At 44.0% G+C, this 13,047-nt stretch overlaps 1 protein-coding gene across 32 annotated transcripts in view; it reads left to right on the top strand.

Moving 5' to 3' along the window:
- TAOK3 (TAO kinase 3) overlaps nucleotides 1-10,760 on the top strand; it is a 223,643-nt gene extending 212,883 nt beyond the window's left edge. For all 32 annotated transcript variants that reach the window (XM_016924344.4, XM_016924350.4, XM_063785053.1 and 29 more), the window contains 3 exons: nucleotides 242-454; nucleotides 8,164-8,346; nucleotides 9,403-10,760. In XM_016924344.4, the coding sequence (XP_016779833.1) occupies nucleotides 242-454; nucleotides 8,164-8,346; nucleotides 9,403-9,564 (558 nt within the window). In that variant the 3' untranslated portion in view covers nucleotides 9,565-10,760. The remainder of the gene's footprint in view (nucleotides 1-241; nucleotides 455-8,163; nucleotides 8,347-9,402) is intronic.
- The last annotated feature ends 2,287 nt before the right edge of the window (nucleotides 10,761-13,047 follow it).

Raw genomic sequence — 13,047 nt, 5'->3', positions numbered from 1 at the left:
TTTCTTTGAAGCCATTTGTAAATTCAAAATTACTTATAGTCATTCAATATAAAACCAAAAGTACAGGTAGAGTTAACTTTTGTCTGTGTCATACATACTGCTTGATTTTTATTGATTAGCAATGTGAGTCACTGCACCAAAAAACAGATGCTCTCAGCACTTGTATTATATCATTATAGTAGAAGGCTTTCTGTATTTACTGATGTGCCTTTATTTTTCCTTTGTCACTTTTTCTACCCAGGCCATGGAAATGCAAATTAAAAAACAGTTTCAGGACACTTGCAAAGTACAGACCAAACAGTATAAAGCACTCAAGAATCACCAGTTGGAAGTTACTCCAAAGAATGAGCACAAAACAATCTTAAAGACACTGAAAGATGAGCAGACAAGAAAACTTGCCATTTTGGCAGAGCAGTATGAACAGAGTATAAATGAAATGATGGCCTCTCAAGCGGTAAGTGGTTAGGTTTGGTGCCACGGCTTCGAGAGCTTTGGGAATCAAGAAAATCCAAGATCCAGCCTGTTGTTCCCAAGATGATTCTTGCACAAATTTAGGATATTGATGTTTTTCTGCCCAAAGGACTGAGGAAAGGACGACGTTGAATAAAGCCAAGCCAATGTGGATACTTGCTGGAGTGTCTTATAAGATGGAACTCAAGGAGTGACATGCCACATCAGACCTGTGGCACATAGGGACTTTGAGGGCAAATGTGATAGATACCACATATGATACCATGTGTTCATTTATCAAAGATTTTACTGACTGCCCTCCCCGCAACTAATATCAGGCACAAATGAATAAGACAGTCCCTGCCCTTAGGGAGCCCACAGTCAAGTGAGGAAGACAGATACACAGACACACTCATGCAATAAACTTTTATTAAGCATCAGTGTTCAGCACTCTGCTGGACTCAGAGATGGAGGATGAGCTAGACAGACAATTTGTCAGTCAAGCCAGGTGGTCAGATAATTAAGCAGTAATAGTAAAACATGGTAAGTGGGGCCGGGCGCGGTGGCTCACGCCTGTAATCCCAGCATTTTGGGAGGCCGAGGCAGGTGGATCACAAGGTCAGGAGTTCGAAACCAGGCTGACCAACATGGTGAAACCCCATCTCTACAAAAAGTACAAAAATTAGCTGGGCAGGCACCTGTAGTCCCAGCTACTCAGGAGGCTGAGGCAGGAGAATCACTTGAACCCGGGAGGCGGAGGTTGCAGTGAGCTGAGATCACATCACTGCACTCCAGCCTGGGTGACAGAGCAAGACTCTGTCTCAAAAAAAAAAAAAAAAAGTGAGTGATTTGAAATGGGAGGTACTAGGGGTTAGGGGAGAACAAGTAGGACTAACTAAGCTCGTCTAGGGAAATCTTCCTAGAGGGAGCCAAGAAACTTTAAGGAATTCATTGACATAAACCGATTCCTTGAAACTGGGACCTACATAGGCAAAGGTTCAAACAGAGGAAAATATATGGAGACAGAAAGAACTTTGGTGTGAGCCCAAAGTTCAAGGAGGAAGATTGCAGGAACCCAGAATGGAGAGGTCATAAAGGGAGCTTGGGATGGGAGCTTGCCTGGTAATTCGGTGAAGATTTCCCAAGGAGATGAGTCTTAAAGAGTAATAGTTTACCAAATAGGCATAAAAGAAAAAGTTGTTCCTGACAGAGGATACAGTATATGCAAAGACTTAGAGGCGTGAAAGAGGATGGCACATTTGAGAAACAATGAGTAATTGCTATGGCAAGAGTATAGGATGCTTGTTGAGGGAAAGCGGGAGGATAGTCAGGGTCAGAGCCTCAGAAGCCAGGAGTTTGAATGTTATTTTGTAAGCAATGGAGAGCTGTTGAACCCTGTTTTAAGAAGGAAAGCATAACTGGATCAGATTTGTGTTACAGAAAGATATTAGCAGAAATGTGGCAAATATAGGTAAAGAGACCTGTTAGGAAGCCATTATAATAGTTCAGGAAAAAGATGATGAGAGAACATGCTAATGGAGATGGAGAGGAGTGGGGAAGGTTTTAAGAAATATTTAGGAGGCAAGAATAGAAATAACTTAGTGACCAATTTGAGAGGTTTGACAACAGAGTAGAATAGGTCATTATCTTACCAAACTAGAACAATAAAAGAGTGAGTTTGGATGCCTGCAAGGATAATTGACTAAGTTGTAGACCTGGTGTCTGCGTTTTGTGGGTGACCAGGTAGACAGGTACAGATAATGGAAACCTGCAGTTTAGGAGGGATGTCAAGATTAAAGGCAGAAAGCTAGACTTCATTGTTATATGTGTGCACTTGTGGCTGGTAGGAATGGATGAGATCTGCTGGGGACAGGAGGTATTCTTAGAGAGGAAAGAACTAAGGACAGAGTCTGGTAGACATCAACATTTGAGGGCTGAGGTAGAAGTAGAACAAAAGTGAATAATCAGAGACACAGGAAGGGAACCCGAAGAGAGCATGTCACAGGAGCCAGAGCAGGAGTTTCTAACTGACAGCGTCACATGTTGCAGAGATCAATTAGAAGAATAAACTTTGAGGTGTTCATTGGACCTAGCACTGGATTCGTCCATTGCTTGTCTCGGACAATCAGTGGAGTGGTGGGACTGGGAGACATTATAGAGCATTGAATGAGGGATTATAAAGTGAAATCCAAATGGTAAGTGAGACTGCTTTTCCCAGATCCTCATCAATGAAGGAAAAGAGAACAAGAGCTTTAGCAAAAGGAGAGAGAGTTGAAGAAAGACTTCTGTTAGTTGGGAGATGCTTAAGCATGCATGTTCTTAGGCCGAGGATGGGAGCTAGTGCATTCATCTATTCATCCATCCAGCAAGTATTCATTGAGTGCCTACGTGATGTACCAGGCATCTGGAGATACTGTGGTGGATAAGACAGTCATGGATCACGTCTTTATGGAGTTTATGGAAGCATGGAGGAAACAGACATTGGAAAAGTCTACTCCGTGTAATGTCAGAGCAAGAGCAAGGTGCCAACAGACTGCAAAGCAGGAGAGCTCGCCTGGTCTGGAGAGTCAGGAGAGGCCTCCCTGGCACAATGGCTATGTAGGCTGAGGAACCTACACATGAGGAACGTGTGAACATTGGGAAGGCAGTGGCACTTTGGAAGAATTCACAGAAATCTATTATGTTTGGGATGTAGGGAACTAGGAGAGGACTAACATGAGAACAAGACTGGAGGGGTAAACAGGCTGGGTCACGTAGGGGCTTTCAGGCTTTGTTAAGAATTTTTGTCTTTATCTGAAACAATGAAAAGCCACTGGAGGGTATTAGGCAGGGTGTGACATCAGATTTGTGTTTTTGAACCATCTGGTGACATGGAGAATGGCCTGGGAGATGGGAAGAATGGATATTAGGAGATGATTTGTGAAGTGACTTTTACCCGGGGTATGAGGGAGTGGTAGCCAGACTAGAAAAGGGGCAGTCGGGATGAAGGGGGAAGTTACTAAATTTGGTGGGAGGTAGAATTGAGAGTACTTAATGACAGGTTGAACGTGGAGAGTCCAGTGTTCAGGATGACTTCCAGTCTCTGGTTTGAACAAAACAGTAGATGATGGGCCAGGCATGGTGGCTCATGCCTGTAATCCTAGCACTTTGGGAGGCCGAGGCAGGCAGATCACCTGAGGTCAGGAGTTCGAGACCAGCCTGGCCAGTGTGGCAAAACCCTGTCTCTACTAAAAATACAAAAATTAGTTGGGCTTGGTGGCACACACTTGTGTAATCCCAGCTACTTGGGAGACTGAGGCGGGAGAATCGCTTGGACCCAGGAGGCAGCAGAGGTTGCAGTGAGCCGAGATCACACCACTGCACTCCAGCCTGGGTGACAGAGTGAGACTCCATCTAAAAAAAAAAAACAAAAATAAAACAGTAGATGATGGTCTACCTGTATTTACCTATATGGTAAAAAAGGAAGTGGAACAGATTGGGGTGTGGGAAGGAAAAGGTGATGTATTGGCTGTGTGGAGCCTGAGAGCCTGGGAAACATCCAGAGGAGGATGTCTCTGGTAGACTACAGGAGCTCGTCTGGACCTCAGAAGAAAAGTCTGAAATAGAGGTTTAGTGTGGGAGTCATTTGTACATATGTAGATGGTAATTGAGGCTTTTGAAATAGATGAGATTCTTAGGAAGAGCGGTTAGAGGAAGAAGAGGGCCCAGGACAAAGCCCTTAAGAACACCCACATTTAAGGACCAGGTAGGTAAGGACTACTGGAAAGGGAATAGTCAGAGAGGGAAGACAAAGACCAAGAAGTTGTGGTATCTCAGAAGACAAAGATTTCAAGAAGGAAGGGGCAGTCAGCAATACCAAATGCTGCTGGAAGGTCAGGTAACAGGCCACTTCCAGGCTATCATGGGTCACCTTAATGTGAGCGGTAGAAGTAGAGGGTTAGGATCAGAATGAGTGCGAGGAAAGGAGTGCAGAGGGAGATGAAAGGCAAAGAGAAGGAAGAAGTTGATAGACACATGGAGGTTGATAGGGTTTTTGTCTTGTTAATCTTTATATGCTCAGCCTCTGCAACAATGTGTGGCATACAACAAGCGTTCAATGAATGTTTGTTATATAAAATGGGAGAGACCAGGCGTGGTGGCTCACGCCTGTAATCCCAGCACTTTGTGGGAAGGGTCACTTGAGGCCAAGAATTCTTGACCAGCCTAGGCAACATAGCAAGACCCTGTCTTTACAAAAAATACATAAATTAGCCAGGCATGGTGGCACATGCCTGTAGTCCCAGTAACTTGGGAGGCTGAAGCAGGAGGATCACTCAAGCCCAGGAGTTCAAGGCTGCAGTGAGCTATGATCACACCACTGCACTCCAGCCTGAGCAACAGAACAAGACTGGGACTCTTAAAAAAAATAAATAAGATGAGAGAGAACAGGATCAGAAATACAGGTCAATGATTACCCTTGAATAAAAGGAGAGAAATGCCCTTTCTTCTGAGACAGGGAGAAGATAAGTGTGTGATCATTACAGCATCCTTTACTGACTACTTACCATGTGGCAAGTACAATCAATGTTAAACATCTCATAAGTGTTACCTCATTTCATTTTTGTGAAACCCCTTTGAAGTAGTTACTGTTTTGACCCTAATTTACCTGTGAGGAAACTGAAGTTCACTGAAGTAAAGCTACTTGCTCAGGACAGGAGTTGGCAAACTTTGTCTGTAAAGGGACAGATAGTAATTAGCTTTGTGGACCACAGGGTCTCTGTCACAGCTACTCAGCTTTGCCATTGTAGCACAAATGCAGCCATAGACAAAACATAAATTAATGAGTATTATCAATGTCCAATAAAACTTTATTTATGGCTGGGCGAAGCGGCTCATGCCTGTAATCCCAACAATTTGGGAGGCCGAGGCGGGTGGATCACCTGAGGTCAGGAGTTCGAGACCAGCCTGGCCAACCTGGTGAAACCTCATCTCTGCTAAAAATACAAAAATTAGCTAGGCATGGTGGCACGTGCCTGTAATCCCAGCTACTCAGGAGGCTGAGGCAGGAGAATCGCTTCAACCAGGGAGTCGGAGGTTGCAGTGAGCCGAGATCACACCACAGCACTCTAGCCTGGTGACAGAGTGAGACTCCATCTCAAAGGCACCAGGCTAGATTTGGCCCATGGGCTGTAGTGTGCCAACCACTGGCTTGGGGGGATAAGGGGGAAGGTCACATAGCTAATTAGTGGTAGAGCTAGGATTTGAACCCATCTTGGGGGGAATCCTGTGCGCCTGTATGCTTGGCTGCTTCTACATTATGTTGCCTCTTATCGTATCTTCAGCGTAAGCCACTGTAGAGATCAGACATATTTACCTATACTCTTATAAAACTTTTTAATGGAGCTGGGCACGGTGGCTCACACCTATAATCACAGTATTTTGGGAGGCCAAGGCAGGCGGATCACCTGAGTTCAGGAGTTTGAGACCAGCCTGGCCAACATGGTGAAATGCCATCTCTACTAAAAATACAAAAAATTAGCTGGGCCTGGTGGCACTTACCTGTAATCTCAGCTACTCGGGAGGATGAGGCAGGAGAATCACTTGAACCTGGGAGAAGGAGGTTGCAGTGAGCTGAGATCACATCACTGCACTCAGCCTGGGCAACTGAGTGAGACTGTCTCAAAAACCACGAAAAAACAACTTTTTAATGGATTTGATGTGTGTGACCTTGGGTGATAAAAACTAAATGCTGGAATATCCTCTGATTTCTAGCACTGGGCCATCAGAGTCAGAGCTGGTACAGAACAATGGTACCAGTTACTGCTAATAATAATAGCGTGCCAGAAACAAAAGGAAATGGAGATGTTCTAAATGTTTAAAGATATTTAGATGTTTAGATGGTCTAAATTGACCATAGAATGAACCTCTCACCCACTTAGCTGGGGCTTACAGCAACTAATGCAGACAAGTAGAAAAGAACAGGACTTTCACTGCCTTTACTGATAAGGAACCTCCCATATCAAGAGGGAATCAGTAACAACCCTCATTGGGAGCCAGTAAATCCTTTGGCATTTACCTGTGAGTCTGTTCCTGCCAAAGACTATGTATTGTGTCTAGTGTCTCTTATTCCTTCATTCCTTACTGGGAAAATGAGAACTGTCTGTCCTCTTTAAGGGTTTTAATGAAACCTGGTTAGGATTAATTTTTAGAAGGTACCTTGGAAATATGATTATGTAATTTATTTTGTTCCTTTAATCTCTATAGTATGTTTCTCCAGAAGTACTAAAAGAAGATACATGCAAATAACTAAAACTATTTTAATATAACATTTCAAAAAGTAATTTTTCAATCAAGATATGTATATTGTCACAAATTGTACATAAGGTGGAGAATAAGTATCTTGGAAAAGTGGTCAATAAGGAAACACAGATAAGCTCAGGGTAAATGGACTGATTCAAGGGTTCTAATCTCATAGTTCTCAGCCAAACTGTGGGCCTGCCAAAATTGGACCAAACCAAGCCTGCAACCCAGGGTCATCATTCCTAAACACTGTCCTGCTGATGGTCCGAAACCTTCCACTCTGCTTTGAGAAGTTGGCGCTTCTACTTGGTTCATTCTCCACGCAGGATCTGGGTATCTTGTATAAGACAAAGTTCAGGCACTGCTTCAAAGCAGTTATGCCTCTTAAAATTATCAAGCCTACCTACCCTCTGAGAGGAAGAGTTTTTTTTTTTATGAGACAAAGTCTCTGTCTGCCAAGCTGGAGTGCAGTGGTGTGATCATAGCCCACTGCAGCCTCGAACTCCTGGGTTCAAGAGATTCTTCTGCCTCAGCCTCCCAAAGTAGCTGGGACTACAGGCACATGCCACCATGCCTGGCTAATTTTTTTAAAAATCTTTGTATAGATGGGGGTCTCACAATATTTCCCAGGCTAGTATTGAATGCCAGGCCTCAAGCAATCCTCACACCCTGGCCTCCCAAAGCGCTGAGATAACAGAGGTGAGCCACCAGCCAGGGAAGAGATTTTGAAGCATTTGGAGTTTTGGATTGGCTGGCTAGCAATGTAACTTTTATAGCCAACAATAGGTGCCAACATTACTACTTGGAGCATAACAGTACTGTGGTATATTCCTCAAGTTTTATGGAAATTGGAATCAATTTTTTAGAGCTAAGCGTATCTAAATGATTTTAGGGTTAAAGAACTTGAAATAAGGGCATGATCAGTTGAAACCGAAATAATGATAACCACTACTATTTATTGAAAACTTGTAATGCATTGAGAACTGTGCCTAGGGTTTTATATTAATTCTTTCATCTAATCCTCCCACCCATCTCCGGCAATAGGAACTATTCTTGTTATTTTCTTGAGGATGAAACACATGAGATCTAGAGAGGTAGGTAACGTGCCAAGGTGTAACACACACAAAGTGGATGGTGTAGCTATAATTCAAGCCCAGGAGCCTACCTCCAAAGCCCACAGGTGTAGCCTTCCTGACGCCTGCTGCTGTGGTTTCAGATCATACTGAAAAGAATGTGTTTGGTATTGCAGCCCATTGGGCAGACTTGACTGTTTTTGATTCCTAACTCTGAATGTACCCAGAGCATCTGTGTTTTTGAGGGGGCAACCAATTTCAATCCAAATGAGGAGACCTCTTCCAGTAGTCACCAAGGGCTGTAGGCCACCAAGGGCTGTAGGCAAGGGTTCATGACCGTGTGTGTCTTCTGTGCCCGCAGTTACGGCTAGATGAGGCTCAAGAAGCAGAATGCCAGGCCTTGAGGCTACAGCTCCAGCAGGAAATGGAGCTGCTCAACGCCTACCAGAGCAAAATCAAGATGCAAACAGAGGCACAACATGAACGTGAGCTCCAGAAGCTAGAGCAGAGAGTGTCTCTGCGCAGAGCACACCTTGAGCAGAAGGTAAGGGAGCATTACCAGGGGTCCCGTGCCACTGGGTGGAAGGGGGCGTGGCTGAGGGAACTGCCATATATGCAGCCTTCCTTAGTTAGAGATTAAACTGGGCACTTTTCACTTATCTGCTTTATGCTACTGGTACCCTTGTGAGGTAGGCATTGTCCCCCTTCTACAGGCCGAAACACCAAGGCACGCATGTCTGACCCCACATCCTAAGTCTTTCTTCTGCTCTGCTAGGAAACCCTCAACGTTCCCAGCCAGAGGAATGATGTGGGTTGCTGGGGTGGTTGATGTGACACCTGAAAGGTACTGTGAGCTGACAGCAGGGCTGCCAAATGGCACGAGGAAGCCAAATGTACAATAGATTTGACTTTTCAGCTATTTTTAAACCGAGAGAAATCACCAGCAGGGCTGTTTAAAAAAAAATTAAAATGATGATAGGCTGATATTGCCATGCATAACTGTTATCCCAACTGAAATATTCATTGCTTTAGAAATTCTGAGGAATATGAAGTAGAAAAGATTTCATAAGGCATCTCAAAGCTGTTAGGCATTTATTTGCTTAACCACTTATTTGCACTTTCTTCCAGTAGTTCCCTGAGACCAACGTAACAGACTATTTTCCCAGCTCCTGTTCTAGAACTAAATTACTAATGACCCAGGAGGCATTTGGCTCTCTGTGGGAAAGCAGCACAATCCAATTGTGCTTGAGTGTCTTTTAGCTTCTCATGAGCCATCCCCTAACACAAGACACTGACCTAGATCTGCCCAGCCGCTGGGCTTGCTAGAACGGCATTGCCAGCCCCAGGTGGACCCCAAACATTGATATTCTTGTGAGCAAGTTTTAAATATAATGATTTAGATGCATTGATCACAGGACTCGGCCAGCCTTCCTCGGTCCTCCCGTAGTTCCTGTGTGTGTGTGTGTGTGCGTGTGTGTGCACTTCATGTGTGTGCCTATGTGTGTGTGCATGTCATATGTGTGCCTATGGGTGTATCGCGTGCACGTGGGTGCCTGTTAGGAGATGCTTTCCATTAAGAACTGCATCGTGCTTCTTTCAGATTGAAGAGGAGCTGGCTGCCCTTCAGAAGGAACGCAGCGAGAGAATAAAGAACCTATTGGAAAGGCAAGAGCGAGAGATTGAAACTTTTGACATGGAGAGCCTCAGAATGGGATTTGGGAATTTGGTTACATTAGATTTTCCTAAGGAGGACTATAGATGAGATTAAATTTTTTGCCATTTACAAAAAAAAAAAAAAAAGAAAACAGAAAAAAATTCAGACCCTGCAAAACCACATTCCCCATTTTAACGGGCGTTGCTCTCACTCTCTCTCTCTCTTACTCTTACTGACATCGTGTCGGACTAGTGCCTGTTTATTCTTACTCCATCAGGGGCCCCCTTCCTCCCCCCGTGTCAACTTTCAGTGCTGGCCAAAACCTGGCCGTCTCTTCTATTCATAGTACACGTCACAGTATTGATGTGATTCAAAATGTTTCAGTGAAAACTTTGGAGACAGTTTTAACAAAACCAATAAACCAACAACAAAAAAAGTGGATGTATATTGCTTTAAGCAATCACTCATTACCACCAATCTGTGAAAGTAAAGCAAAAAATAATAATAATAAATGCCAAGGGGGAGAGAGACACAATATCCGCAGCCTTACACCTTAACTAGCTGCTGCATTATTTTATTTTATTTTATTTTTTTGGTATTTATTCATCAGGAATAAAAAAAACAAAGTTTTATTAAAGATTGAAAATTTGATACATTTTACAGAAACTAATTGTGATGTACATATCAGTGGTGACATATTATTACTTTTTTGGGGATGGGGGGTGGGTGGGGTGAAGAGATCTTGTGATTTTTAAGAACCTGCTGGCAAGAGTTTAACTTGTCTTCAGCATATTCTGATTGTATCATAATCATTTTCTGCTGTTGCAGAGGATGTGAATACACTTAAGGAGCTCACAGAATCCCAGTAGCACAAATTGGGCTTTGGCAAATCGTGTATTTTGTGTATAGAAGGAATTTAAGGAGAGGTATTACTTATTTTCATATTGTATTTTAACTGTTTCTCTGATCAAATTTTTTTACTTCCTCCTCCTGTTCCTCCCCACCTCCCTCCTTTTCCAATTCAGTATTTGGAGTTCAACACTGTCTCTCAATCAGATCATCTTGATCTTTTTCTTTATCTCCCTTCCCCTTCCTAAGTCCCATTTCTTGGTCATAAATATTGCATTATTCACACTTTCAAACTGTGTATTTTCTTACAATAAAAAATGATGAGAAAAAAAAAGGCTTTACTTCTTTTGCATGCACTTTAAAAACAAAACAAAACATTTTTCAGGTTCCAAGGAAGAGCATGATAACTGTCAGAGCTTTTAATTATATTTGTAAATAAAAGTGTTCATCACATCGCCTTGCTGTGTTATTGTAGCAGGAAGTTTCCCTTCTAGGTTCACCAGTTCACAACTCAGAGGGACAGCCACCCTCCTGAAACTGTTCTCCATAGCCTCGGTCGCTCCAAGAAGAGCCATTCAAGCCTTTCAGGTAAAGCTCTGTCTTCCAAGTTCTTCTATGGGGCTGAAGAACTTGGATTCGTGCCCCATTCGATGTGGGCACGTGGTCAACTGCACCTTTCTGTCCTAAAGAATAGAAGGCATGTGCACGCGCACGCGCACACACACACACACACAAAACCCCCCCCCCCCCCCCCGTGCCAGTCGTGCATAGAAGCATGCATTGCTGAAGAGAGAAATTGGGCACCCTTAAAGAAAAGCAGGCTGTGGAGAAGGCACTATAACCAAATATTTGAAATGATCCCACTGTAATATTAGATCCCTCTCCCCTCATATTCTGCTTTTATTAGAATAATTTTACATGTAAAACAATGAGATAGTAAAAAATATAAAATTTCAGGGATATGATTTGGGAGTCAGGACAATCTCAGTAAGATCCCAAATGCTTAAGCCTCTATCAGGCTTGTCCAACCCACCTTATTTTGTTGTTACTCTGTTTTGTTTTGTTCTAGGCTTTTGGCAGCCTGAAGCTATGGTTTTTGGTTTCTGTGTCTAGTGATAAATGGAAAAGGGGGACGAGGAGGGGGCTTTACTGGCCCAACCAGAAACAGAAACTAAGAACCCATGACTTGTGTTCTCTCCCTTGGACACTCCTGGAAATTGCTCTTTAGAGTATGATGACGTGGGGTGGGCCCAGCACTTTGGAAGGCTGAGGTGGGTGGATCACCTGAGGTCAGGAGTTCAAGACCAGCCTGGCCAACATGGTGAAACCCCATCTCTACTAAAAATACAAAAATTAGCTGGGCGTGGTGGCGGGCGCCTGTAATCCCACCTACTCGGGAGGCTGAGGCAGGAGAATCGCTTGAACGTGGGAGGCGGAGGTTGCAGTGAGCCAAGATGGCACCACTGCACTCCAGCCTGGGCAACAACAGTGAAACTCTGTTTCAAAAGAAAAGAATATGATGACCTAAAGATCACTCTTGTTTCCTACAGGATGTTCATGTGTCGGAGACAAATGTGACCAGTCATGTTCACTCTGATAGGCTAAAGCAGAAAGGTATACTCATAAATAATTATCAACATGGGTTAATCCCAACTACAAAACCTTCTGTAACATCACACTCAGTGACAATTGTGTTTCCTAAGTACCTCTGTTCATTGGAGTTTCTATATTAGGTACATCTGAAAATAATACTGGAAAGGGTTAGAGAAACAGATAACGTCGATGGCATGCTTACGCTTGCCACATGATGGAACACTAGGCTTTCACAAATGAAGAAATAAGCTCACTCCAGAGTAAGTGGCAGGGTGGGGTCTGAATCGAGACCTGTCTGATCTATACCCAAAGGAGTATTCCATCTTCAGTAGGGTAGAAAAGCTTCCTGTAGCCTCTTTCATCCATTTCTCACTGTGGTGAGAAATGTCTAGCTAGTTTGGGAAAGGGCCCTATGTCTGAGATTGTAGGTGCTATCTTTAGAAAAGGTCTCGGTGGCTCACAGCTGTAATCCCAGCACTTTGGGAGATCGAGGTGGGTGGATCATCTGAGGTCAGGAGTTTGAGATCAGCCTGGCCAACATGGTGAAACCCCGTCTCTACTAAAAATACAAAAATCAGCCGGGCGTGGTGGTGGGCGCCTGTAATCCCAGCTACTCGGGAGGCTGAGACAGGAGAATCGCTTGAACCCAGGAGGCGGAGACTGCAGTGAGCCAAGATGGCACCACTGCACTCCAGCCTGAGCAACAGAATGAGACTCGGTCTCAAAAAAAAGTCCCACTGCGCAAGTTTGTCAGGGATGTGTCCCAGGGCAGTTACCAGGAAGCAGGGATGCGGGTCCCTGCTCCTAACAAACACCTGCTATGGACAGAGTTGTCCTACTCCTCCTAGTACCTGCCTGAGGAGGCAGTAAGGAAGGCAGGGGGACTAGGAAGGCTGAGGCAGGAGAATCGCTTGAACCCAGGAGGCGGAGGCTGCAGTGAGGAAACAGACCTGAGGAAACTGGACTTTTGTACTTTGTTCTTACATGACAATCAGGCCAAGTTTAGTCATTTACATACATTAACTCTTAACCCCAACAAAAGATGATTTTGTCCTCCAACAACGCTGTGAGGTAAATAAGGCAGGCTGACAACCCCCTGCAACCCTGATGTTTTTTCAAATGAGGAAGCTGGAATTTGTGACCCAGTGG

This window comes from Pan troglodytes, chromosome 10, assembly GCF_028858775.2.
Source record: "Pan troglodytes isolate AG18354 chromosome 10, NHGRI_mPanTro3-v2.0_pri, whole genome shotgun sequence".
NCBI classification, from domain to species: Eukaryota; Metazoa; Chordata; class Mammalia; order Primates; family Hominidae; genus Pan; species Pan troglodytes.
The sequence above is the reverse complement of the archived record's forward strand: the minus strand, read 5'-3'. Positions and strand labels throughout refer to the sequence as shown.